Source organism: Seriola dumerili, unplaced genomic scaffold, assembly GCF_002260705.1.
Source record: "Seriola dumerili isolate Sdu_G_001 unplaced genomic scaffold, Sdu_1.0 BDQW01000052.1, whole genome shotgun sequence".
In the NCBI taxonomy this organism is placed as follows: domain Eukaryota; kingdom Metazoa; phylum Chordata; class Actinopteri; order Carangiformes; family Carangidae; genus Seriola; species Seriola dumerili.
In genome coordinates, this window is record NW_019174307.1 from 22,389,407 (window position 1) to 22,416,591 (window position 27,185).

Genomic DNA, 27,185 nt, shown 5'->3' on the forward strand with positions numbered 1-27,185 from the left:
CTGGTTCAATCGATAGTTCTGAGCTCTGCTGCCCTTTCTCTTGATCACAACAGTTGGATTCAGCGCAGGTCTCGATTCGTCAGGGCTGCTTGCGTATGGGAGTCGGCTGTTTTCAGCTGTTTTATTCATGTCTACAAAGTCGGAGCGCTATTTACAGTGATGTCCAATTCACACAGTGGACGGGTAAATCACATTTTATTACTGTGACGACAGTTCTCTCATATTTTATATGGCAGGTGTTCCGAAATATAGGGCTGTTGCAGCCAACCGGCTAGTGAGCATAGGAAGCTAACGTTAGCTAGCTTGGCTACTATAGCCATATCGTTAAGATAGTCGGCTAACGTTAGCTAACCCATATTAATTGACCTATTTTGTGTTTCAGGTAGTTGCTGCAAATATAACACTCATTTAATTAAAGCTGCATTAATTTGGTTATAAGTACCGCGTATAGCATATACACTGACATATAGATTAAATGATACAAAGTGTAATTAAATTAGCTAACGTCCAAGCCAGTTCTGGTTCAGTTAGCCAACAACCAGCGACTCTGAAGTTAGTTTCTGATTCAGCAGTTCAGGGGAACGTTAGGGGAAACATTATCTACAATATGTTAGAGATCCTAGTTTAACCCCAGTTTCAGAAATAGGAATTTCATATCTTTTTACCCTCATCCATACCACATCAGACCAGGTTTAGCTCATAAATCGTTACACTCACTCTAGACGAAATTAAAGGGAGTAAAATCACCATTTTCTTTTGCTTTAAGAAATATAATAAAGGTTTCACAAATGTGATAGTGGGTTTCAAACAGGTTTAAGGCTTGAACTAGGACGATTTGACAATAAAAAGAGGTGAAGAAACTGAAAATCGACCGCTCAATAGTGTCATCGAGTTTCCTTAAACTTTCCCCTTAACTGCCGAATTGGAAGCTAACTTCAATGTCGTCGCCATCCACTTGCAAAAGTGTCGAAACTGTGGCGGGGCCGTATAATCTGTCTGCAGACTATCACCTCATCCAAGTGATGGTGAGCATTAACCTGTGCTCATTAGCTCTGCGACACGCTGCGTGGTCAAGTGGAGGGCTCGGTTCTTAGCTGTCAAATGGTCAGGACGCAGGAGTCATGCTCCGGCCTGTTGTGATCACATGATGAGGTGGAAGAACGTGATGCTGCCGCTTCTGCTTTTTTCACCCTTCTACACATGATCTAACATGGCATGCATAGCAAACTCAAAGTCTGTAGCTTTCTTCAAAGGGTAAGTCAAGGGGAGATTTGAAGAGATGTTCCCGATATTTACACGGTTAGTAAATGAACGAGAAATGTCGATTTGACTAGCTTTAGTATAGCCCTAGTTTAGTGATCTAACTTTATCAATCAACCTGTTCATTTCATGAGTTTGTCTATCGGAAAAAATCTGTAATCAATTCCAGATTAGGTATTAGATATGGTAGATTTATGTCGATATTGTGTATGGTGTGTGTAGTGTGTGTATTAAGAAAAAACATGTTATAACTTCTTTTTTTTTGGTGCTTGCTACTTAATCTGTTTCCTGTCGAGGGAAAACGGAAATTTCAGAATCTCAGAATAAGTTTTCTTGAAATTTCCCTTTGTGCTAATAAGGCACAGAATCGGACAGATGTCTCTTAAAGCTGTCCTATGATGTGATGTTCAGAAAAGTTGTTATTATTATTTTAATCATAAAAGACCATTCAACAGGTTTCACTAAAATGTTGATTTCCTCTCTAGTTGTGCTGTTTTATGAAACTGATACTGAAACATGAAAGTTCATATTAATGGATTTTGTCTCTGCTATTCGATTCTTTGTCTTGCTTCTATGAGGTGGATGCTATTATAAACATAATGTATAATGTTGCTATGGAAACAGTGAGCTACAACCTGATCCTATAGGTTATTTGTTTATGTTCTGGCACCTGTAAAAGTTTTCTAAATTAGCTGTTAGTAGTTCCTGTTTGCAGTGTACTAAGGGATGTACAGGCAACTCTCACTGGATTACTTTGATACTGAAGAAAACTTAAAAACTTAATTTTCAGGCAAGTTCTGTATTTGTAATTAGTGTTTTATCTGTGATTATCGAGCAGATTTATTGATGTTAATTCGCTATGGACACTGGACATAATGATATCTGCAGGAAGTGTAAGTCACACTGGGATATTACAGTTCACTGGTTATAGTTTAGTTTTTTATGGATGAATAACACACGTGTTGCTGAGTGAGCTTATGAAGCTAAAATCCCTGTGGTTCTGTTTATTCATTGGTGCTGTTTAGTGATTTAACTCTCCACAGTTGAATTTGCACTGAGATCATTCTCCTGCTTAGCATCGGGTTTGCAACTACTGTTTGTTTGTTGTCAATTTCCTCTTTGGCGGTTATGATAGGTATATCATAAACCCCACTTAAAAAGAAATTAAATTAAGTTGTGTCAGAAAGTAATAGCGGCAGTAATAGACAGTAAAATTATACCGTTACTTTGAGTTTAGCTTTTATTTAATCTGACTAGCGCTGCAACTAGGAGTCATTTTCACCTGTGATTAATTTTGAGATTATTTTCTTGATTATTTCATGGATCTTTTGATCTATAAAACATAAGAAAACAGTCATAAATGTTTATCACAATATCCTATATCTCCTGGTGACATCATTAAATGTCTGGTATTATCTTAACAGTCCTAAACCCAAAAACTGTTTCAAATTATCATCTTCAATTCAAAACCAAGAAAAACAGCATTTGAGAAGCTCAATTTCTTTGGCAAATTTGCTTGAAAATGATAAATTTTATCCTAACAAAGTGGCCACTGATTATTTTGATACATAGCTCTAGTTCCCTTAAATTGCCTCCCGGTTGATGACAGAGTAAGTCATTTGAAAGTGGACAGATATCATCATGAGACGTGAGATTCTGTTGCTAGAAACAAACAAATAACCAAACTGCTGCAGCTTAGTGTGACCGCAGCGCCTCACTTCTATGATCTTTGCAGATTAGATGAGAGTAACTTCATGCTGATATTGTGGATGTGAACATGTGAGAACACAGCATGTTGTCTGTTCTAGGAGCTGACCACTGACTCATCCTGCGAGATGAGCTCAGTCACAGTTTGATGAAGGGTCACTTGAAGTTGATCTGTTACACATGTGATAAGATGTTTGGGTTTTTTTTTTTTACCTCTCTAGCAGGAGTAGCAGCAACATGGCTGCTGATGACAAGTCGTCGTCCTCATCCTCAACAGACTGGAGCGTCGAGCCGCCTGTCATCTCGCCCACCAGCCCCTCCCACCTGACCCACTTCAAACCACTGACTCCGGAGCAGGATGAGCCTCCTCTCCGCTCCGCATACAGCTCGTTTGTCAACCTGTTTCGTTTCAACAACAAAGGTCAGGGATACACACACACACACACACACACACACACACACACACACAAATATCTAGATGTTGTTATGGATGTAGCCCCATAATATACCAGTATTTTGGTTTGCTAAAGCGCCACAATGGTCCCTTCTGTTCTGTGTGACGGTGATGTGTAGAAGACGTACCATATAGTCCATATAAGTCTAACACTGCGACGTCCCCTCAGATAAAAGAGAGACAACTGCAGCCCCTAACACCCCAACACCCCCACCCCCCACCCAACTGTACATGAACTGATGGAGGAGAGTGTCAGTAATATAAGAACCATGTTGATGGGATATTTGGAGCCTTAGTAATGTCAAAAAATATTAATATTTATTTATCTCAGTGTTACTTTGATACTGAAGAAAACCTAAAAAACACGATGATTCTCAGGCATGTCCTGGCGTTATAGAGAGCGTCTTTATTCCACAGATTTAAGGACATTGGAGATAATGAGATCCTCGGGAAGCGTACGTCACACTGAATCTAAAGACGCGTGCATCACGTCTGTGTATTAAAGGATAGGTTGAGAAGCTAATGTTAGGCTTCAGCGGTCTGAGGTAGACAATGGAAGGTTTGAAGGTTTGATCTGATAGAGTCAAATGAAAAGTGAAACAGGAACTTCGATGTAGGTAATTGCCCAAAAAAAGTGCCTGACCAGCTGGTGTGTTTTTATCTGAAGTTCATCACAATTCTGAGAACTACATATTTTTCCCTTTATGTATATGAATGAACAGTAAGTGCACTAGTCCTTCTCGGACAACATATACAGTCCACAGTCATAGCAGTTAACATTTAAGAACATAAATTTCCCTGTAGCTTCTTCACACAAAGATTTGTTTTATTCTTTTTTTTAATATTCTTTTTCTTATTGTATAACTTCATTCACAACATGATCCATTTAAAACCTTCCATGAGACTCAGTTGTGAGCAAAGATAATGAATCTGATAAGTCAAAATAGATAATACTGAAACAAGTAAATCAATTAAATTACAGGCGTCCATCAAGAAGAAAAAGAAAACTAAATAAAATACAAAAAGGGTTAATTATTTATTTCATAACACAAAAACAGAGAAACCAAACCAATCCAAATACCTAAAACAATAATAGAAAAAACAACAGTTTTGTTCATTCATCAACATTTGAAATGATATAGACACATAGTGCCTTATTGACAGAAGATGAATTTTATCATAAATGATCCATAAAAGTAAAAACAAAAATTTACCTTTTGACTTTAATATCTGATGCCTGAAGTTAATGAGAAGGGACCATGAACAGTTTCCTTGAAACTGAATTAAGTTGTGTCAATAAGACAAAGGTTAACACTAGATTTGTTAGTCTTGCTATGAGACAGCTCTGTGATTCATAAACTGTGTACAAAGTTCAAATCTATATATATATATATATATATATATATATATACTGTATATTTACCTGTAAAGAAAGCATAATGAATCTATAAGACAAAAGCACATCAAACCCCACACTATGTTAACAACCTTTCCTGGTATTTTGCTGCAGTTTAAAGAAGTTGGGGCAATTAGCCACAGTCTTGTGAGGTCATGTGATACACATTGCCTGCCTGGGTCAGTGCCAGGAACCAGCGAGCCACATGACTCACGTGTTTGTAGTCCTGCCTCTAAAGTCCTGCACTCTGAACAGAGCTCAGCAGCAGCAGCAGCAGGGGCCTGAACTTTATAAAGCTCACACTGGAATTTCCTACAGATTAAATTACATTATTTTTAATTATATTAGAAGACATAGAAACACAGAATGTTCTAAAATTACATTATGTTAGATCTTATCTTTTGTACTGTACAAATTATAATGTAAGTGAGTTAATTCTCCATGAAATGGCTCAAAACAATCCCTGAAATATTCTGGTGTGCAGATGAGCAAAAACTGGGATGGTTGTTTAATTTTGATGTGTTTAAATGTTCTAACCTTGACAATGCTGGAAAAGGAGGCAAAAGGTTTTAATTGGTATATTATTAAATTGAGAATTTTGTTGTGGACAATGATAGTTGGTTGGATGGAGGTTCATCCTACAGCGAGATAATGAGTCGAAACATTGGAAGAACAGAACCAGGTGATGAAGACCAGCACAGTCTCCAGACTTAAACCCCATGGATAGTCTGGGATTAACTTTCCAAACCATATTTGATTTCAGTGAGACATTTAACTATGTACATTTCAATCAAACTAGAAGATGGTGATGTTCTCAAACTTTTGGCTGGTAGTTTTTATATAGTTTATAAATTTACTTCACTTAACAGCCTAAATAAAAATGAATACTGATCTCAAAAGTACTGTATTTACTTTGGACCCTGTGTGTGTGTGTGTGTGTGTGTGTGTGTGTGTGTGTGTGTGTGTGTGTGTGTGTGTGTGTGTGTAGAGGAGGGGCGTCCCCCCTCAGCAGCAGGTTCAGATAAGCCAGATGTGCCGCCCCCCTCTCCTCAGTCAGAGGGGAGGAGCTGGTCGTCCAGTCCTTCCCACTCCCTCTACGGCTCGAGGACGCGCCGGAAACAACATCCTGAACACCTCCGACGTACCTCCACTGCCTCCGGTAAAAAATACAACAACAACAAAAAAACAACACACACACACACACAGTACAGATGGTGATATTTGAGGCTTGTGTGTGTTTCATCAGGTAGCGACGCTGCTGTAAATAGGAAACAGGTTTGTGATTATCACCTTCTTCAAGAAACTTGTATCTTATAGCATCTTTACTGCTGTTTTTCAGGCTTCAACAACTTTTCCAGCTGTTGAAAAGTTGTAGGTAGTAAATCTTGCAGAAGGCTGTTGTGTATTTCATAATCTTAAATCAAGGTTTTACAACATCTTGAATGTGATTAAATGACTTTATGTACTTAGATCTCTTAGATTTAGAGAAAAACTTTTTGAATTATTGCTTTTTATGGACAGCAGTCACTGTTTTTCATACAGGCCTATGTACTTGGATTACACTTATTTTATTATATTATTTATCTGGTAATAACAGCGCCATGATTAATTACATTTTGCATCACACATTTGTTGATTGTATCATCTGTTATTTGATTTAAAGCCTCTGTCACATAATGAATAAACTAATCAGAGGCCACTGATAACACCGCGGACATTGCCTTACAGTAGACTTCAGTTTGCTGCTGAAGCTCTTGAATTCATCTCCTTTACTGACACACACTGAGAAACTGAGAAAGAAAATTGTCCTTTTCCAGCTGTTTTCTTTGGAAGACAGTCAGATATAAAACACTGTAAAATAAGACACAAGTGAAGAGGTTTATTCCAACACTTAATCCCATAGTTTAGCATTCACTATCTTCCACTAATGTTTGGAAAGATAGGACGTTTAGAAATATGGAGAGATGTTCTTGAATGACCAGCTGTTTATTCGTTGATGTGAAGATTCATTTTATGATACACAGCTTTTGGTGCAAAACATATTCAACGCCAATATAAAAATATAATATAATTATTATTATTTAAGTGATTTAAAATGTCTGGAAAAGTGATTTTCAACCCCCCAGTCTCTGTCAGTATTCTGTTAAAAGAGCAATACCATTCTCTTTTTTATTTGTCATGTACCAGAACTCCAGCTTTCGTTGGGTTTTTAATTCTAGTGTAAATTATCAAATCATTTGTCTGTTTTGAGAGAAAATTCGATTTCAGCATTTATCCACATTGATAAAGAGTTTTCATACAATCAAACTAAATATAATGTTTTGTGTTTAAAAGATATTTAGTGTTGAAAACATCAAAGAGATGATGAATCCATGTTCAGGCTGTAACGTCCGTTCTCATGTCTTTTCTGATTACAGTGGATTGGCCAGGTGAGGGGCCTTCTGCACTGTGTGGTTTCTGTTTATTTCTTTTTTTGTTTTTTACTAAAGATGCTTTTAGCTTGACCATAACAACTGGTTCTGAAAGAATGGCCTTACACAAACTGTTTTGTGTGTCTGAGTGCATGCGAGTGTGTGTGTGTGTGTGTGTGTGTGTGTGTGAGTGTGTGTGTGTGTGTGTGTGTGTGTTTGTGTGTGTGTGTGTGTGTGTTTTGATATTTGCATTTTTAATGAAGTGCTTTCTATTGGTCTTTGGTTTGCCCTAATGTTTTCCACTCGGGTACTAAAAACTGGAATGATGTTTGTCATGAATGATTTTGAAGCTAACAGTTTCTGCTCAACATGTCTTTGTTTCTTGGCCATTTTATTTTATTTTATTTTTATTAATCGCATCATGTGTCATTTTACAAACATACTCAACAACAAGGAAGTTATCCACAAGAGGCTGAAGTGCATTGTCAAATGTTTGTCATCTTTTAATGATGAAGCCAACACAAGAGGAATTCATTTATCATCACCTTACATTTAATATAGTTTTAAAAAGGCATATTTGACAATGCAGCAGGATGGATTTAGTCAGTTACTGTGTGTGTGTGCGTGTGTGTGTGCGTGTGCGTGCGTGTGTGTGTGTGTGTGTGTGTGCATGATTGTAGACGGCAGCAGGAAGTCGGATACGCCTCTAAGCAATCATGACCCTCGCACAGCTGTGCAACTTCGGACTGCACTGAAGAGGCTGAAGGAAATCATGGAGGGAAAGAGCCAGGTATTCACATCCAGTCTAACGTCAACTCTTTGTCCCTCAGCTTTACACACAATTTGAACTGAGCACAACTTCAATGTATATGATTGGACACTGCAGTAAATGCTGAGAATCTTTACCACAAGCTCAAACCCTGCAGTACCTCCTCTCTGTGGATTAAAGCAGTGTGCTGTGGTTGCTGTCCCCCCCTTCAGGACAGTGATTTGAAGCAGTACTGGATGCCTGATAGCCAGTGTAAAGAGTGCTACGACTGCAATGAGAAGTTCACCACCTTCCGCCGCCGACACCACTGTCGACTGTGCGGTCAGATCTTCTGCAGCCGCTGCTGCAACCAGGAAATCCCCGGAAAGTTCATGGGCTACACGGGTAGGAGACAAACTCAAGATGAATGAATGGTCTGTTTCATTTCATTGTGCTGTGAAGAACAAAAGAAAAAATCAACGACTAAACTAAAATGTCTCTTCATCTTCTCTCCGTCTTCTTCACTGTGTATGTAGGAGATCTACGTGCCTGCACGTACTGTCGTAAAATAGCGCTAAGCTACGCTCACTCAGCCGACTCGGGCTCCATCGGGGAGGACCTGAGCGCCCTGTCCGACTCCCCCTGCTCTGTGTGTGTGTTGGAGCCCAGCGAGCCTCGGACACCTGTGGGTGGGCGCAAGGCCAGCAGGAACATATTCCTGGAGGAAGACCAGACCTGGCAGAGGTGAACACACACACACACACACACACACACACACACAGTATTTGTTACGCAGATAAACACACACACACACTGGGTCAAATCAAATCATGGAAATTGCACTTGAATTTTAACCTTTTATTCCAGCTCAGATAAAAGCAAGTGGATAATATATTTTATTAAGATTTTTTATATTAAATTAGACTCAGAATTAGTCCTAACTGCAAATATTTTAAGAGATGTCCTATTTGATTTTGCCCAAATACAACAATAAAGAAGGCCCACTGCATGATGCCTTCAGTGTCAGCTCTGAATTCATGCCTCCAACCATCACGTTTACCACCTGAACTGTGAACATCCAGGACTGTGCAAAAGTTTTAGTCCATCTAAAGCGCCTACAACCTTTCTCGACTTCAGATTCTCACTGCTTGTTTTCTGATGTGTCTGTTATCAGCTCGCACAGGGATTATGATTTTGCTCATGATGGAAAAAAACACTGCCCTATTTTTTTTTCCCCCAGTTTCCTCCAGCTGTGCTCGCTCTTTGTCCATCTTGATTTTCTGCTGTTTGAACCATCTGTGTGTGCTTTGAATGTACTCTGCATGGGCAAGACACAGAAGGATATTATGGCATATTTACATATGAAATATCTATATCAGCTGGCAACTGCTCCTGCTGCTGAAGTAAAACTCATTAGGTGAGCTGTAAAGAAAACATAAGAGTCACTGGGGTCAGCTGCGTGTGACCTGACAGGCCAGTAATGCAGTACAGAAAAACCGGCTCTAATTAATCAATAACTTAAAAGAATAAAAGAGGGAGCATCTATTTGAGGAAGAAGAGCACGAGGACTGGTCTAATCTTCCTCTTTAAGCCGCTTTTTAACTTATTGTTGATGGTCTTGTATTAAAATAATGATTAAATTAACTGTGCACAGAACAAAACAGGCAAAATTGTTGAATTAATCTTCAATGGCACCTTTGTTTGAAGGCTCGTCCAGCCATGCATGCCTTTTATAATCCCGCGCTTGTTTTGCTGCTGTTGTTTGGAATCGGTGTGCTCTCTGCTTATTTTCTCTGTCAACTCGCCTCAAACACAAATCTGTTTCCTCTCTCTCTCCTGGCATAGAAAAACTCCTATTGGGATGAGAAAGAAGTGAGTCTCGCTGTTTGTTTTATTCATTTTTTTTTCACATCTGTCTGAGCTTTAGCTGTCTGTGAGTAGAGGCTAACCTTCCTGGCTCCGTAGAGAGGAGACGGTCGTCTGCATGCTCAAATTCACCCAACATAAGTTTGACATAGAGGAAGTGTAAAGATCACAGCAGAAAGAATATCAGTGGTTTTGTGTGTGTGCGCGTGTGTGTGTGTGTGTGTGTGTGTGTGTGTGTGTGTGTGTGTGTTCATTAGTATGATTCACCAGGAGCCTCAGAGCAGCGGCCTCGCTTCCAGACTTACAACTCTGCAGGAAGACGTCGGCAAATCGCCCGCAAGGAAGAGGTCAGTCGCTGGCTCGTTGGGTTTGATTGTAAAGTACAGTGTGTTCCATGCGAAGTCAAGCCAGCGTGTGTGAATGGTCCCTGTTCGTCTCCGCACCACAGATCCGCCAGCGTGACCACCCTGTCGCTGGACCGCTCCGGATCCTCCATGGTTCCCTCCTACGACAGCTCAGTGAGTCCGCCGACCAGCCGGGCCATGTCGGGCACCAAGAGCGGCGCCAAGCTGGACCACAGCGAGGAGGAGAGGAAGATCCTGCTGGTTGCCTGCTTTACTCTTTCCTTTATTCTTTTGATTTTCATCTCCAACTTTAAAGTTATTTTAACCCACACTGGTGCTTTCCTCTTTACCGTACTCCACCACGCAGTGAAACATAATGAGACACGGTGCTGTGTCTGTTTCAGGACTCCTCCCAGCTGAAAGACCTGTGGAAGAAAATCTGCAACAACAGCACAGGGATGGAGTTCCAGGACCACAGGTACTGGCTGAGGACCTACCCCAACTGCATTGTGGGAAAGGAGCTTGTCAACTGGCTGCTGAGGAACGGCACCATCTCCACCAGGTAGCATCTCACTGGACGGACATGTCCTCTCCTGTCTTAGCGGTCTTTGGAAGGAATATTAAAGGAGTAGTTTGACATTTTGTGAAATGTGATTATCCGCTCTGTTGATTAGAGTTAGAGAATACTGCGTTCATATTTATATGTTTAATATATAACTTGATGTTTACAAAGGGAAAAACTTAAATGTAGAAATAATACAGTTGAGGTTGGGACTTGGCTCCTCAGGGTTTCTTCTGTTTGTTTTCCTTATGTTGCAAGATTTCTCCGAGTGGTTACCTATTGCATCAGTATGTCAAATTATCAGTCAATCTTCTCAGCTGATCAATGAATTGATTGGTCTTGAAAATGTTAGAAAATTGTGGAAAATATACATCACAATTTCCTGAAGGCAAAAATAATTAAATAATTGATCAAAATGATGGCATATTGATTGTTACGTCAGTTGACTAATTGATTCACTGACTAATTGTTTCAGCTCTATGGGCAGCGGTGGTGACTATAAATGTCTGACATGTTACTCTATGTCTTTGTTTTCTTTTCCCATGTTCCTCGAGCTTTACTTCATTTTGTGACGTGTTGGTAGTTGAACTCGGACTCGACCCTGATCTCAGCTGATCTTGTATTTGCTGCTTCTGCTCAAACTGAACTCAGTGCAGAAGCCTCATCTCTTAAATATCTTAAATATATCTTTATTGACAAGTTGGAAGCTGCTCTGGATCTCGTGTTTCACAGCTACGTTCTCCCTCCCGTCCCGATGTGTCTGTGTTGCAGGGCCCAGGCGATCGCCATCGGTCAGGCGTTGGTGGACGGTCGCTGGCTGGACTGTGTCACCCACCACGACCAGCTGTTCAGGGACGAGTACGCTCTCTACCGCCCCCTCCAGGTGACAGCCTTTTATTGATGAGTAAATTCTGCGCACACCGGGAAACAGACGTCTCGTTTGCATCTCATTTACATTTGCTGTTAACATACTTTGACACATCACGAGTTGATATTGATCGATTCAGCAGCCTCAGCGATTGATTGTTTCAGTGAATTAAGAAGTGCTGACGGTGACGTTTCTCTGTCTGGTCTGCAGAGTACAGAGTTCTCAGAAACGCCGTCTCCAGATAGCGATAGCGTCAACTCCTTGGAGGGACATTCAGAGCCATCCTGGTTCAAGGACATCAAGTTTGATGACAGTGACACTGAGCAGCTTGCAGATGAGGCCGAGTACAACATGCCTAGTACGTATCTTTATTTTCATACTGTTGTCATACTCTCTGCACAGGCCGCCTCTGGTTTGGTTTCTGTGAATTAAAACGGCAGCTGCAGCTCACTGACCTGTCCCTCTGTGCAGACTCTGCCAGCCCCAGCAAGAGGACGTCCGTCAGCAGCTTCCAGTCCGTGGTCGACAGCGACTCAGCCGCCTCCATCAACCTCAACATGGAGCAAAACAATGTCAACTTCCACATTAAGAAACAGTCCAAGTATCCACACGTGCCTCCTGCCGCTGACCAGAAAGGTAAATACAACATGTCCCACACACGTATCAGTCGAGCTCTCCATGGATTTTTGTCCATACAGTCAGTTAGTTATTTCACAGTCACTGTTTCTCCTTAAAGTTTACTTAAACTTTTTAACACAGATCAACAGACAACAGTCGACTCCTTAAAGGAAAACTACACTTATATATATAATACGGTTTTATGTCTGTAGCGCCAGCCAGTGGTGGAAGAAGTGTTCACAACCTTGAACCTCCAGTAAAAGTAGATTCTAACAGTATAAAGTTATTGCATTAGAAGTAAAAGTCCTGCACTCAAAATAGTATGTAAGTAAAAGTACAAAAAATATCAACATAATATAATTTAAGTATCAAAAGTAACGTTTTAAAGCTGCAGCTGGTTAACAGGGAGCAACTTTTAACTCATTTATACACATTTGAGAAGTTGAATCTTCAACAGTGCAGCATATTTTTTAAAAACTTCATACGTTTTTTATGTAAAAATCTTAATCTGCAAAGTAACAAGTAACTACAGCTGTCAAATACATGTAGTGGGGTAAACAGTGCAAAAGTTGTAATAAACCACAGTTTTCCTTTAATGTCAAGTGAAAACTAATTGATCAAATGAAATACAGGTATCACAGCTTCAAGTCAGTGTTTAGTGGAGGCGTGGCAGCAGTTAAAGCCTTGAATCAGTCGTGTCAGTCAGCTGTCTGATCCAGCGTTGTTGAGTTGTGTGGGGGCTGAGTGAGCAGCACTTTACCAGTCCCTAAACTAAAAATCACATTTATATTAATTATAATTCAATACAATAAAACAAGCTACAACATTTGTTATACACACGGTATCTAACGAGCTGATCTCTCTCCTCCTGTAGCTGAGTTTCTTGTGTCTGAGGATGGAGGTCAGAACATTGTCATAAGTGACGCCTTCATCAAAGGTAAGGAGCTCGGCGTTTCTTCGTGGATTTAATCAGATGGAAATCACACATCCTGACTTGCAGCTGAGTAATCCTGCTCCTTCCTTCTGACCCGATGCTCCCGCAGAGTCTCTGTTCAACCGGCGCGTGGAGGAAAAGGCCAAAGAGATGCTGTTCACGCCGCTGGGTTGGCACCACAGCTCTCTGGACCAGCTCAGAGAGGAGAACGGAGAGAAGAAGGCCATGGAGAGGCTGCTGTGAGTGGAGATTATACTACTGTTTGTGTCCAGCATGATTATACAAGTGTCATTAGAGATGGATCCAGAGGTAGAGAGAGAGAGGGAACGAGCAGGACATCAGTTTTGGACTGAGCCTCACTGTGACTGTACGAATAGTCATTGTTCATTTGCTGGTATGACTGAGCTCAGGTGGGCGGGAGCGGTGCTAGTAGCCTCTCTGTAGGCGAGCACGAGCGAGTGGGACGACATGTGAGCAGCAACATGGAGCCAGTGGAGAGAAATGAAAAGGATCTGTTTTGTATATTGTAGATAACCACTGATCTAAGAAACAGAACATTATAAATAATGGTACCAGTGATTATTATCAGTTTAATTCAATGGTTGATTATTTTTCATTTAATCATTAAGTCTGTGAAATATACTGTGTATATATCAGAATATATCAGAAATAGTAAAAAAAAAAAAAAAAGAATGGCCAAGGTGACTTCTCCATAGTTTGTAACCCAAAGATATTTAATTTAAAATGATATAAAACTGTAACAAAATGCTCTTATTTGTGAAGCGGAAGCCATCAAACATTTGGTTTGATTTTAATTGATAAATGACTTTAAAAATGATCTAATTGGTAAAATTGTTGCTGATTTATTCTCCACTGACGGACAGATTCACTGACTAATTGTTAATCACTTATTGTGATTTAGAAGAACAGACTTACTGATGTTTGCAGAGACACAGTCGAGCTCTGTAAACTGTCCAAGTTAATCCTTGAAAAGAATTAGACTTTGAACTACGTGGTCTCCGGTGAGCAGCTAACAGCAGGAAAATCCCTCCGGCGTGATTATTAAACCGTCCGTCTCTCCGCCCGCTTCTGTCCAGCTCGGCCAACCACAGCCACATGATGGCGCTGCTGCAGCAGCTGCTCTACAGCGAGTCTCTGTCTCTGTCCTGGAGGGACATCATCGTCCCCGTGGTTCGACAGGTGGTCCAGACCGTGCGGCCCGACGTCCGCAACTGCGACGACGACATGGACATCCGACAGCTGGTCCACATCAAGAAGGTCAGGAGACCGTCGTCTTATTACACACATGAATTTAACTGTGTGGAGGAAAACTGTTTGACTTCAAGTGGTGTCAGAATAAAACTGAATCTCCGTTTGTGCTTTAGATCCCCGGGGGCAGGAAGTTTGACTCAGCTGTGGTAAACGGCTTCGTATGCACCAAAAACATCGCCCACAAGAAGGTGAGAAAGGTCCCGTTCTTCAGTCCCACGGAGATCCTACATTTTAAAGCTTTTGTAACTACTGGATTAAAACCACTCAAACATCATCCACATCTGTCTGTGGTTGGTGTTAAAGCTTCTAATTTAAGCAAAGTGGCAGCACAAGAAAGAAGACGAGCAAAATGTCAGTAACAAACACTGAGAAAGAGAAATAATAGGAGGTATTTAGAGCTGTCAAATAACCATGACTTTTTTAAATCAGCAATAATCAGCAATCGTAGATAATATTGATTCCTGTCTCCCTGTAATCAGATGAACCCCTACATCAAGAACCCCAAGATTCTGCTGCTGAAGTGCTCCATAGAGTATCTGTACAGAGAGGAGACCAAGTTCACCTGCATCGACCCCATCGTGCTGCAGGTCAGCGTCTCAGTCACTAACTACAGTCAACGATGGATCGTAGAGGAAACGCCGTTTTTAGCGACGTTGGCATTTTGCGTTTGTCGTAGTTTCTTTTCTGAAACTAAGAAAATCTTTTTCCTTTTTCCTCGCCCTCAGGAACGAGAGTTTTTGAAGAACTACGTCCAGCGCATCGTCGACGTCCGTCCCACCCTGGTACTGGTGGAGAAGACGGTGTCCCGCATCGCTCAGGACATGCTGCTGGAGCACGGCATCACACTGGTCATCAACGTCAAACCGGTTTGTATAATGAGTCGATGTCCTTTGTTTCAACCACTGACTGAAAAACTTTCTTCTTCAAATACAAAAAGGAAAAATAGCAACAAAATACTTAAACTTCATTATCACATTTCACACATCAGAAAATACTACAATGTGTTTAAAATAAAAAAGTTAAGATCGTATTTGTTTACACAAGGAATTGTATAAAACATTAGGACTTTCTTTATGTTTGTTGAGTTTTCTGAAATGGAAACAGATACTTTTCCTCATCTCTTAAGAAATAAAATCATTCAGTAGAGCTATTGTATGAATCTCTTTAAGGGGACCCCAGGAAGAGGAGCTGTTGTTAAAGCACAGCGGCTCGTGTGGATATAATATGTCTCATATTCCCTCTTGTGTCACTTCAGCAAGTCCTGGACAGAGTGAGCCGCATGACGCAGGGAGACCTGGTCATGTCCATGGACCAGCTCCTCACCAAACCTCGACTGGGGACCTGCCACAAGTTCTACATGCAGCCGTTCACCCTGTCCAACAGTAAGAAGCACATCCGCCCTCTCCGCCCCCCACCGCCCCCCCTCCTGTGGCGTGAACACCAGCTGTGATATTAACACGCACTGTGATTTCTCTCCTGTCCTTCCAGACGATGCGAAGACTCTGATGTTCTTCGAGGGCTGTCCCGCTCACCTCGGCTGCTCCATCAAGCTGCGCGGTGCCTCGGAGTACGAGCTGGCCCGGGTGAAGGAGATCATCATGCTCATGGTGTGCGTGGCCTACCACTCCCAGCTGGAGATCTCTTTCCTCATGGACGAGTTCGCCATGCCGCCCAGTTTGGCCCAGAGCACCTCGTTCCCCTGCCTGCTGGAGGGCGCCTCTGCGGAGGAGGAGGAGGAGGCCGATGGAGAGACGAGCGGGAAGGAGACAAACGGGGAGAGCCAGGAGAAAACCTCAGCGACCGAAGACTCTGGGATGGGAGGAAAACCCGAGGAGGAAGGGCTTCCCTCCGAGGCTTCATCCAGAAACGGAGAGACAGACGTTGTTCAAGACAAACTGAACTCAAAATCACCCTCCTCTGTTCAAGAGGAGGAGGCTGGGAACACGGAGACAATGACCTCCTCGCCATTTTCCAGTCCACCGGCTCCGCCTGTGGTTGTCTCTCCCCCATTTCTCATGGAAGAAGACCAGGAGATGACGCTGTCGGACTCGCTCGTCCGGGCGTCCGAGGGGGAGACGAGGGAGGAGGGAATCCCACTGAAGGAGGAGTCGCTCATGGAGGATGGGGACGGTTCAGAGACGCCTACCCCCAGGTTGTTTCGAGACCCTCTGCAGGACGACACAGGGATGTTTGTGGCCGAGGAGGTGACGTCATCTGATGACCGCCTCAAGTCCATCTCCGCCGTCTTCAAGCAGGAGCTGAAGGACATCATCCTGTGCATTTCTCCCTTCATCACATTTAAAGAGCCGTTCCTCCTCATGCCCGCGGGCATGCACTGCCCCAGCAGGGATTACTTCCCTGAGCAGGTGCCTCAGCTTTGTTGTTGTTGTTGTTGTTGTTGTTGTTGTTGTTTTTTAACATCTACTCACTTTACAGTGACTGAACAAGAGCCGGAACTAATCGTTTTCATTATCAATTAATCTGCTTGTTATTTTCTTGATGAGTCTTCAAATGTCTCAGTTTGTCTTAGACCGTCGAAAATATTCAGTTTAAAATGAAATAAGACAAAAAAAAATCTATTAGCATCAAAATAACTGATTTTATAAAATATATAATTAACAGTGATTAGCGGAGTAATCACTGCAGCACACACACTGTTTACTATGATCTGTACCACGCTCACCTGTGTTTTCCCCGCCCCACAGGTCTACCTGTCTCCTCTCCTAAACAAAGACTACAAGGAACTGGATGGGCGCAGAAAGAGGCAGCTCCTTAAAGACCCCGCCCCCTCCTCCCTGGCCGGAGGTCAGACCAATGGCGGTGCGCCGCCCAGGCCCATCGACGTCCTGCCCTGCCACAGTCTCACCAGCACCCGCATCATAGAGCAGCTCAACAGCTGCCAGGATCTGGCCAAAATGGTGGCAGACTACAGAGCGAAGGGAGGTCGCATCCGGCAGAGGGAAGCCACCGACATCTTCAGCGCTGCCGGCGCCGCAGCTCCTTTCAACGGCCAGAGCAGAGCTGCGGAGGTCAAAGCACCGGTGAAGGCCGACAGTGAAGAGGAGAAGCCAAGCAAACTGAACGACATGAGCTGGGCCCCCAAGGTGAGCAGAATGAATTAGTCAGTGGTCAGAAAATTTACAGTTAAGTTTGATAATCAGTTCAGCATTTGTCTTTATCTGGTTCCAGCTTCTGAAATCTGAACATTTTTCTTCTTTTCTCAGTTTTATTTCAAAGTAAATTGAGTGTTTTATCAGGGCTGCACGTGTGTGTTATTTCTTCACTTTATGAGGGGAGCTATGAGTAGATGTGTGTGTGTGTCTCTGTGGCTCTGCTTTTATCTTACTCTTGACCTGTTTGTGTTTGTTGTTGTTGTTGTTGTTGTTGTTGTTGTTGTCGTTGTGTGCTGGACTGTCTGAACCCTGTCAACCACCAGAGACTGTGTGTGCTCTTCAGCAGTTCCTCCGCTCAGTCCAACAACGCGCCCAACCCCTGCGTCAGCCCGTGGTAACCTGCTCATAGAGTCGACGAAGGAACAAAATCTCATGTTGTGTTTGTTTGCGAGTGTGTAGTCACTGTTTGTATCGTCAACAGGATTGTCACAATGGAGTTCTACGGCAAGAACGACCTTTCTCTTGGCGTGTTCTTGGAGCGATACTGTTTTAGGTAAGACCAGATAATAGTGTTTTAAAAATCATTTTTATTAAATTATAATTCTTAATGAGAGAGACACACGGAAGCTAGTGAGCTTCTCCTTTGTCTTTATTAATGTGTGTGTGTGTGTGTGTGTGTGTGTGTGTGTGTGTGTGTGTGTGTGTGTGTGTGTGTGTGTGTGTGTGTGTTGGCACGTTTTCTGCAGGCCGTCTTATCAGTGCCCCAGCATGTTCTGTGAGACTCCCATGGTGCACCACATCCGGCGGTTCGTGCACGGCAGCGGCTGCGTGCAGATCGTGTTGAAGGAGCTGGACTCCCCCGTGCCCGGTTATCAACACACCATTCTCAACTACTCCTGGTGCCGCATCTGCAAACAGGTGTGAACAGCAGCGTTAACCACGGCTCCGTTCCATTTGGTGTCCCAGTAAGACGTGATTCCCACGAGGACCAGGACCTGGTTCACCCTAAAACCATCGTGTTAATAATTCCACCTGAGATTTTCCTGCTGCTGTGAAAAGATTTAACATTCATTTAGAGTTTCGATATGTTGATGTATTTATTTTATTTGTTTAAGCAGGAAATTGTCGATCAAAGAACAAAAAAACATGAATCTGATGAAGCATTTTGTATATTTTGATTCTGATTCTTTATAATGTGAACACACTGACTTACACTGCTGGTTCTTGTAAAGCATTACTGTTTGATTCCTGGAGTTAATCTTTTATAATGGAGATGATTTCTCTTCCTCTGGCCTTAGATTATCTAATACTCATTTCAGCATATTAGAAAATCTGCAGGAGATCATAAATAATGGATATTACTCTACCACTTTACATTTGCTATTAAAAATTCCCCCTTTCTACATGAATAAATGAAGTGAAATGTGATGGCAGCTAAATCTAATTATCAGGCTGAACTCTCCTCCGCTGATTCTCTTCCTGCTCAAGGTGACACCGGTTGTTCCTCTGTCCAACGACTCCTGGTCCATGTCTTTCGCCAAATACCTGGAGCTTCGCTTCTACGGCCACCAGTACACCAGACGGGCTAACGCGGAGCCGTGCGGCCACTCCATCCACAAAGACTACCACCAGTACTTCTCATACAACCAGATGGTGGCCTCCTTCAGGTGGGCCAGCTCCCAGTTTGTCCCTCATTCACCCACTGACTGAATCAGACCAGAGGAAATGTAATGATCCCTGGGAGAGAGTTGCGTATGAACAAAGAGAAAGAAATTATAATGAAGGACAGATTTGGAATAAAGAATAATAAATTGATAAATATTTATAATTTATATGGAAAAAAAACACTTTTACTGTTTTTTATTTTTACTGGTTCACAGAAATATAACTGGAAAAGCAAATGTCTAGAAGGGTTACAGCTGAAATCACCTGTCCTGGAATTAGACTCAACTCTGGATTTACCATTATTTTTTATTCTTTTTGATTTATTTAAATAACAGCATCAATAAAACAAGAAAAAGCAAAGAAAAGGTTGAACATAAAGATCAGAGAATAAGTGAAATGACTCCACAGATGAAAGGACAGACAATAGAAGTTTACAATGGAAACAGAAACAGAATTGTTGAAACAAATAAATTACAACATAAAGAAAATAAGAATAACCAATAAGTTTCCAAAACAGCGATAACTTCAGTAACAACAGCAGTTTCCTGTTTCCTTCTCAGCTACACTTCAGTGAGGCTGTTGGAGATTTGTCTTCCTCGTCCCAAGATCTTCATCAGGAACCTGGGACCTTCCAAAACCATCCTGCAGCAGGACCTGAAGGACTTCTGTCAGAAGTAAGTGGATTCATACAAACATGTCAAACAACAGTAGATCCCAGTGTAACAGCAGTAACGTAAAAAGAATTAAGATATAAACTGTGCTGCTAGAGGAAAGCCTGTAGTTATATTGACAGTCTAATGACAGGGGATGTGCAGATTGTAAAACCCTCAGAGATAAATTCACATGGGGAGGCAGCTAACGATCATTTTCATTAATCAACTGATCTGCTGTTTATTTTCTGGATTAACTGTTTGGTCTATTAAATGTCGTCCAGCCAACAGTCCAAAAAGCAAAGATATTTATTTTATAATCGTATAAAACGGAGAAAATCTGAAATTTTTCACATCAGAGAAACTGGAAGAGATTTCAAATATGTGGCTAAAAAAAGTTACTTAAACTTTAAATTTGTGATTTTGCTCCATATAAATAAAACTGAGTTGAACTGCTCTTGCTCTGGACTCAAAGTGTTGGACAAACTCATGGACTGACCGAGCAGCTTTGTCATCTTTAGGCCGTTCTGCTCGCGGGGCAAAAATAAAACTAGAGATAAAGTTCTGTTTTAATACTGTAGTTTGATTACGGACCTTTAATTTATTGGTTATTCACCCATCACCTGACCGCATGCACTGTTTCCCTCTGCTCGCTCCTCAGAGTGACTCAGGTGTACTTGGCCATAGATGACCGCCTCACCTCCCTCAAGACCGACACCTTCAGCAAGACACGAGAGGAAAAGATGGAGGACCTCTTCGCTCAGAAAGACGTAGGTTCTTCCCCCGTCAGTTACGTCTTCATCTCTGGGTACAAAGGGAGTCTGAAGCTGACTGTGCTGTTTGTGTTTTCTCTGTGTGTGTGTGTGTGTGTGTGTGTGTGTGAAGATGGAGGAGGCGGAGCTGCGGAGCTGGATCGAGAAGCTCCAAGCCCGACTGCAGGCCTGCGGAGTGGACTCTCCCCAGCAGCTGCAGGTCGTTCTGGAGTCGCTGGTGATGAAGAAACAGGGTCTGTGTGAGATGCTTCAGTCCTGGAATGGAAGGTGAGAATCAGCCACTGACTTCTTTTAAATATGTTGTATTGTGGAAACAACTGGGAAATACAGTTTGATGGAATTAAAGTGACATGATCAGTGTTTTAGATTCTCTGACTGTGTGAAAATCTGATATTTTCAGATCCCAGATGATGAACAGAGAATTAGTTTTTAGGTAAAACATGAGATTGGTGTGCAGGAGTGTGGTGTGTGTGGTGGCTGAAGTGGCATGAAGCAACAAACCACAAGCACCTAACCAATTAATATACCAAAGATAACAAACCCCTCCCCCCCATCCTGAGTCGATGTATCAGTGCCAAAGAGTCGACTCTGTCGCTTCTTCCCCTCCCCAGGCTGCAGGACTTGTTCCAGCAGGAGAAGGGCAGGAAGCGTCTGTCCGTCCCCCCCAGCCCAGGCAGGCACAGACAAACCAACGCAGACGACAGCAAGGTCAGTAACCTCCTCCGGCTCGTTCAGCAACTGGGCCCACTGACTCTCACGTGACTTGATTTCAGTCAGAGTAGAGGGTTAGAGGAACTTCCCCCTGGAGAAGATCGACGTCCGAACCGTTTCTACTCTGTGTCTGAAGTCGAAATCAGTTTCCAGAACTCAATATTTGACCAACTGAACCTGAAAAACTTCAAATATTTAGCCACAGTTCCAGAGGGAGGATGGAGTATGTTAGAAATCTGAACTGCTTTATAAACCAAACTATTATTTGAGTTACTAAAGTGGATTTAAACACACCTGCTCTAATTCATGTTTCGTTTATTCGCCATGGAGATGATTTCAGGTTTAATTTAGTGTGATATAAACATGCTTATCGTAATGTATTTATGTGACAGAGCGCCCTGGATTCCTCCCCCCGTAACCCGTCTCCTGTGGTGCAGAATGGTGAAAAAGGTGAGTCAGCTGACCCAGACCTAAACCGGTCCTGGTTTTCCTCTTTGAACGAAGCCGATTGTGGTCGATCCTGACTGTAGTTAACGTGTCGCCGTGTTTTCTCTCTGACAGAGGACCGTCACCTCAGCGCGATGACTTCAGCCTCCTCCTCCTCGCTGCTGCCGTCGCCGGGAGAACCCGGAGCTGAGCCGGTCACACCTGGTCCCTCCTTCTCTGAGCAGGACTCCGTCAGCCTCCCAGAGGGTAGACGCTCATTCATGCACGTAAACCTGTGGCGTGCAGCATCTCTCTGATCTTACCTCTGCTGGATGAAAACGCTGTTTCCTTGTTTTCAGACGTGTTCGACGGACACCTGCTGGGCTCCACTGACAGCCAGGTGAAGGAGAAATCCACCATGAAGGCCATCCTCGCCAACTTTCTGCCCGGCAACAGCTACAACCCCATCCCCTTCCCATTGTAAGTGATCGCACTCATTCATTCAGCCAGGAGAGGAATGTGTGTAGTATGTGTTTGGTATCAGTCCTGACTGATTGTTTTATCTGGTAACTCATGGACTGTGTACACAGTTACTCTGGGCTTTAACGGTTTGTCTCTGACTGTCATGTGACCTGTGTCGACAGTGACCCGGACAAACACTACCTGATGTACGAACACGAGCGAGTGCCCATCGCAGTGTGTGAGAAAGAGCCGAGCTCCATCATCGCCTTCGCTCTCAGGTGACTGTCTCAGAAACAACCTCTTATCAGTGTCCTGATTCCTGTTTTAATTCTCTCTTTACTGGTAGAAATTCACTACAGAAGGAAATTTAATTAATTTGATGGATCTACAGGTTTAATGGACAAGATTTAACTTTCCCATTTTCTCAAAAACTTGTCCTTCATCAGTCTGATAGAAAACGTTCTTCTTTCAAATTGAAGATCATAAATAATGTCAAGCCAATCATCAGCTTTCTGGTTTTAAGTCACTTCCTGGTAATACGTTGTAAACAGGGTCTCAGATTTAAACTTCATGAACTCTGAGCCAGAATGGGTTTAATATTGAACCTGAGAGGATCCACAGTGTCTCCATCATCCGGACAGTTTTATATAACGAGTCTTTGTACAGGAGTAATAAAACTGAACCTGACGTTTTCCATTTTACCTCACATACATTCTCCCACCCGTCCTCTCATATATTCAGATTTTCCTCCTTTTCATTGTGTTTTCTGTAGAACCACTGAACAGTTTTGTGGTTTAACTCTGTTCCTATAAACGTCCTGTTTTCTAAAAACCTGATGTTATTGTGTCATTTGTTGCCTTCCAGCTGTAAGGAATATAAAACGGCTCTGGATGATCTGTCCAAGATATCGAACTCAGGAGGGGATGAGACTCCACAGTCCGTCAGGTACACAGGATCCCCGCTGGTCATGAGGTTTTATAATCATCGCTCTTTTAAATGATTTTATTGATATGGTTATTGTCTCCTCAGTAGTACGGAGAGTCGGGCTAAGAGCAGCCCTGCCAGGCCCAGCGAGTCGGCCTCCTCCCAGCAGAGCCGCAGCAGCATGGACACCGATCCCCTCAGTAAGTTGTTGCTCACACAACCACTTCATTCACATCTTATTTAAAACTTTAGATCTTTTCCTGGAGGTGAAACGCTTTCACTTTCACCGCTGTGTGTTGCAGAGGACGCAGACCTGGCCGACAAACAGAAGAAACAGACCTTGAATCCGCACATCGAGCTGCGTGAGTGTTTTGTCTTCTTTAATGTTTATTTTCCTTCAGAGTTATGACTCTGAAACGTTACTGAAACTGAAAAAACACAATTCAGATCTCTTAGTTTGAAGGCCTTCATAAAAACTGCACTTTTTTTTTCTCTAATTAAACATTTCAAACCACAATTAAAAACTGTAAATCCGACAATCTGAACGCTAACTCGCTAACCGTTTCCCTCGGCTGCTGTTGGATTTGCAGAGTTCTCCGATGCCAACGCCAAGTTTTACTGCCGGATCTACTACGCCGAGGAGTTCCACAAGATGCGCGAGGAGATCATGGAGAGCAGCGAGGAGGACTTTGTCCGCTCGCTGTCCCACTGCGTCAACTGGCAGGCTCGCGGCGGGAAGTCCGGAGCTGTTTTCTACGCCACAGAAGGTTGTGTCTGATGTCTCCCAAAGTCAGAGTGAAACAGCCGTTATAAACCTTATATCCAAAACCTTTGAAATGATCTGTGGAAGTTCTTTTGATAATCGGTTCCAGACTCTAAAACGTTCATATTTTCTTCTTTTCTCTAATTTATATTGTTGTAAACTGAATGTATTTGACTTTAGTGTGTATTTGTGTTAATCATGTGAATCTCCTCCTCCGTGTCCCGTCAGATGACCGGTTCATCCTGAAGCAGATGCCCAGACTGGAGGTCCAGTCCTTCCTGGACTTCGCACCTCACTACTTCACCTACATCACTGGAGCTGTGCAGCAGAAAGTACGCAGCGTGACGACACGCCTTCTGTCTGAGGTTTAGTGTCTGAGAGTTTGAGTAAATAACAATCGTTTCTGCACCGCAGCGGCCGACCGCGCTGGCAAAGATCCTGGGCGTTTACCGGATCGGCTACAAGAACTCCCAGAACAACACGGAGAAGAAACTGGACCTGCTGGTGATGGAGAATCTCTTCTATGGACGCAAGATGGCTCAGGTGAGACTCACAGGACGACACAGTGCTGTGTGATTTCATAATTTAAATAAATCTTTTTTTTTTTTTTATGCTTTTAATATGAAAACGTTGTATCTTTTGTTTTGAAAAGCTTGACTTCCTCTCTCCTCCGCAGGTGTTTGACCTCAAAGGGTCGCTGAGGAACCGGAACGTGAAGACGGACTCGGGGAAGGAAAGCTGCGAGGTGGTTCTGCTGGATGAAAACCTCCTGAAGCTGATCCACGACAACCCGCTGTACATCCGCTCGCACTGCAAAGCCATCCTGCGGGCCGCCATACACAGCGACGCCTACTTCCTGTCCAGCCACCTCATCATCGACTACTCCCTGCTGGTGGGGCGGGACGATGCCACCGATCAGCTGGTGGTCGGGATCATAGGTGAGAGCGGTCTGAAGTGTCTGTCTGTCTTCAGGCTCAGTGAGAACCATCACAGCGACATCTTTCTTCACACAGCTTTTCCCTCCGCTCTTCCCTGCAGATTATATCAGGACGTTTACCTGGGACAAGAGGCTGGAAATGGTCGTCAAATCCACTGGAATTCTGGGAGGTCAAGGTAAATCTTAACCCCCGTTTATAAATCCTTTTTTCAGACACTGAACAGACAACATTTCAGGCTAAAGTGACGGTTTAGTGGCTTTTACCTTCATGTTCCTCGCGGCTTTGTTCACGAGACCTGGCATCTAAGGTGATCGGTGACTAGAGGCATTAATTCCCATCTATTGATCACATATTTTTTAATGAAAATAATGATCAGCCGCTGATCAATCAGGGCCTTCCTCATTATAATGTTAATAAAGTTCAACAGCAGGAAAAACTACATCCGCTGAAACGATCACCGTTGAATCGACACTGAATAAAAACTGATGTTGTACTTTCAAAATGAAGACCAGGACTGAACGTGTCGACAGCTCTGCTCAGGCGTCACCGCTGCGCTGCTGTGTGATGTCATGTGATGTCATGTGATGTCATGTGATGTCATGTGATGTCATGTGATGTCATGTGATGTGATGTCCGTACATGTTGTCACCTGCTCCGGCTCTCATGTTGTGGTCGTGTTGCGTCTCCAGGGAAGATGCCCACCGTCGTCTCTCCGGAGCTGTACCGAACTCGTTTCTGCGAGGCCATGGACAAATACTTCCTGATGGTACCGGACCACTGGACCGGCCTGGGCATCAACTGCTGAGCGGTGCGTGCAGAGACCCGACACACACACGCACACACACACACACACACACACACACACCTCTGCTCCCTCTCAGACTCTCTATGCACAAGATCCAGTTTGGTGGACGGAGGCCTCAGTGATGTGAGAACTGTTCGACCCACCAGAGACGCAGAAGCACACTGGACGTTGTAAATGTTTGAATATTGTGCAGCCTGAAGCCCGACCAGAACACAGCACAGTATCATTCCACAGGAGCAGTGCCACTCTGTGACTGAGGCATTATGAAGACATTTCAATCTGTTTTTAATCACTGGGGAAACATTGTCGTATTATGGGATTATAATTTATGTCCCTCTGGATTCCTGTGTTTCGCTGACGGGGTTTGTTATTTTTAGTGCCATGAGTCCAACCGTTTCAAGAGGACCTGCTGAAAACATTCAGTCTTGTGGTTAAAGTTTGTTAAACAAACTAATTCATGTAATTTAAAGTTTGTAAATGTACAGAGATTATGTAACTATTAAAAGATTATTAACACTGATTTTTTAAAGATATTGTCAGTTTTTTTTTATTTTGGTTTTAATGAAGCAGAAAAGATCAAAGAGAAAATGGACGATATGATCCAAAGACCCTTTAAAATACAGTATTTATCAAATATGTGGATGAGCATATGACTAAAGGTTAGTACTGAAACTTCAGTGACTATTTTTGATTATTGATTAACGGATTTATCAAGTAAATTTCCCAAATGCAGCCTTACGCAACGCTGCGTAATTGTCAAATTTAAATGGAGACATGATGACAATGATGGGAGATGAACTACTTTAAATTCTTTTGTCTGACTTTTAAAACAAGTATTGATTTGAAGAACATTTTTTGCCACTTGAGGGCAGCAGAAACAAGGTGAGAGTGAATATCAATAGGTAATAAAAGCTCTACCTCTCCGTCTCCCCCTTTCGCCTCGGCCAGGTGTCGCCACGCGTCTCTATTTTAACCGTTATTTCAAATTAAAAGCCTTCCGCATTCGCATTTATTGCGACTTCATGACTTCTGCAAAATGTTTATAAAAGGAAACTCTGCATGTGTAAATAGGCAGCTGTTGCCAAGTTACTTAAGAAGTGATGATATGGAAATGTTTCCAAAACATCAGTTACTGCAGCTTTAAGGTTTTTATCAGCCAAAATCAACAAAGCTGAAATGTGAGGATTTAGGGATTTTCTCTGTTTTGTAAATGAAATATCTTTGAGTTTTATACTTGTGCACTTTGAGGATGTGACTTTGACCCTTTAGATCAATCACTTGTAAGACAATGGACAAATTAATAAATAAATAAATCATTAGTTGCCACCGTCATTAAAGCTGCAGAATTTACAATGGAGACAAATAATTGAATTAGTGGCAGAAATGGGACTTTTAAAAATGCTTTTTGCAGTTTTAAAATAATAGTTAAACTGATAAACACACAAACAAAAAGAGGAAAGTCAAACTCATTCGCTTCAGCAGCAAGATTGTGACTTTTCAAAATAAATAACAGGC

At 42.6% G+C, this 27,185-nt stretch overlaps 1 protein-coding gene across 1 annotated transcript; it reads left to right on the plus strand.

Moving 5' to 3' along the window:
• Positions 1–86: 86 nt before the first annotated feature.
• On the plus strand, positions 87–26,173 carry pikfyve (phosphoinositide kinase, FYVE-type zinc finger containing). Its single transcript, XM_022740804.1, has 44 exons — positions 87–183; positions 3,189–3,388; positions 5,806–5,976; positions 7,235–7,246; positions 7,909–8,018; positions 8,210–8,381; positions 8,513–8,720; positions 9,822–9,848; positions 10,100–10,189; positions 10,291–10,447; positions 10,591–10,748; positions 11,520–11,631; positions 11,827–11,974; positions 12,088–12,252; positions 13,109–13,171; positions 13,278–13,407; positions 14,266–14,446; positions 14,554–14,628; positions 14,920–15,027; positions 15,166–15,306; positions 15,696–15,822; positions 15,929–16,806; positions 17,146–17,544; positions 17,847–17,947; positions 18,035–18,106; positions 18,300–18,471; positions 19,042–19,220; positions 19,779–19,892; positions 20,530–20,638; positions 20,754–20,908; positions 21,253–21,349; positions 21,745–21,802; positions 21,914–22,045; positions 22,138–22,258; positions 22,423–22,518; positions 23,105–23,185; positions 23,273–23,364; positions 23,467–23,526; positions 23,755–23,931; positions 24,156–24,259; positions 24,342–24,470; positions 24,604–24,865; positions 24,966–25,040; positions 25,555–26,173. Exons 2-44 carry the CDS (start codon positions 3,205–3,207, stop codon positions 25,668–25,670), a joined length of 6,318 nt encoding a protein of 2,105 aa, XP_022596525.1. The 5' UTR covers positions 87–183; positions 3,189–3,204; the 3' UTR covers positions 25,671–26,173.
• Positions 26,174–27,185: the final 1,012 nt, after the last annotated feature.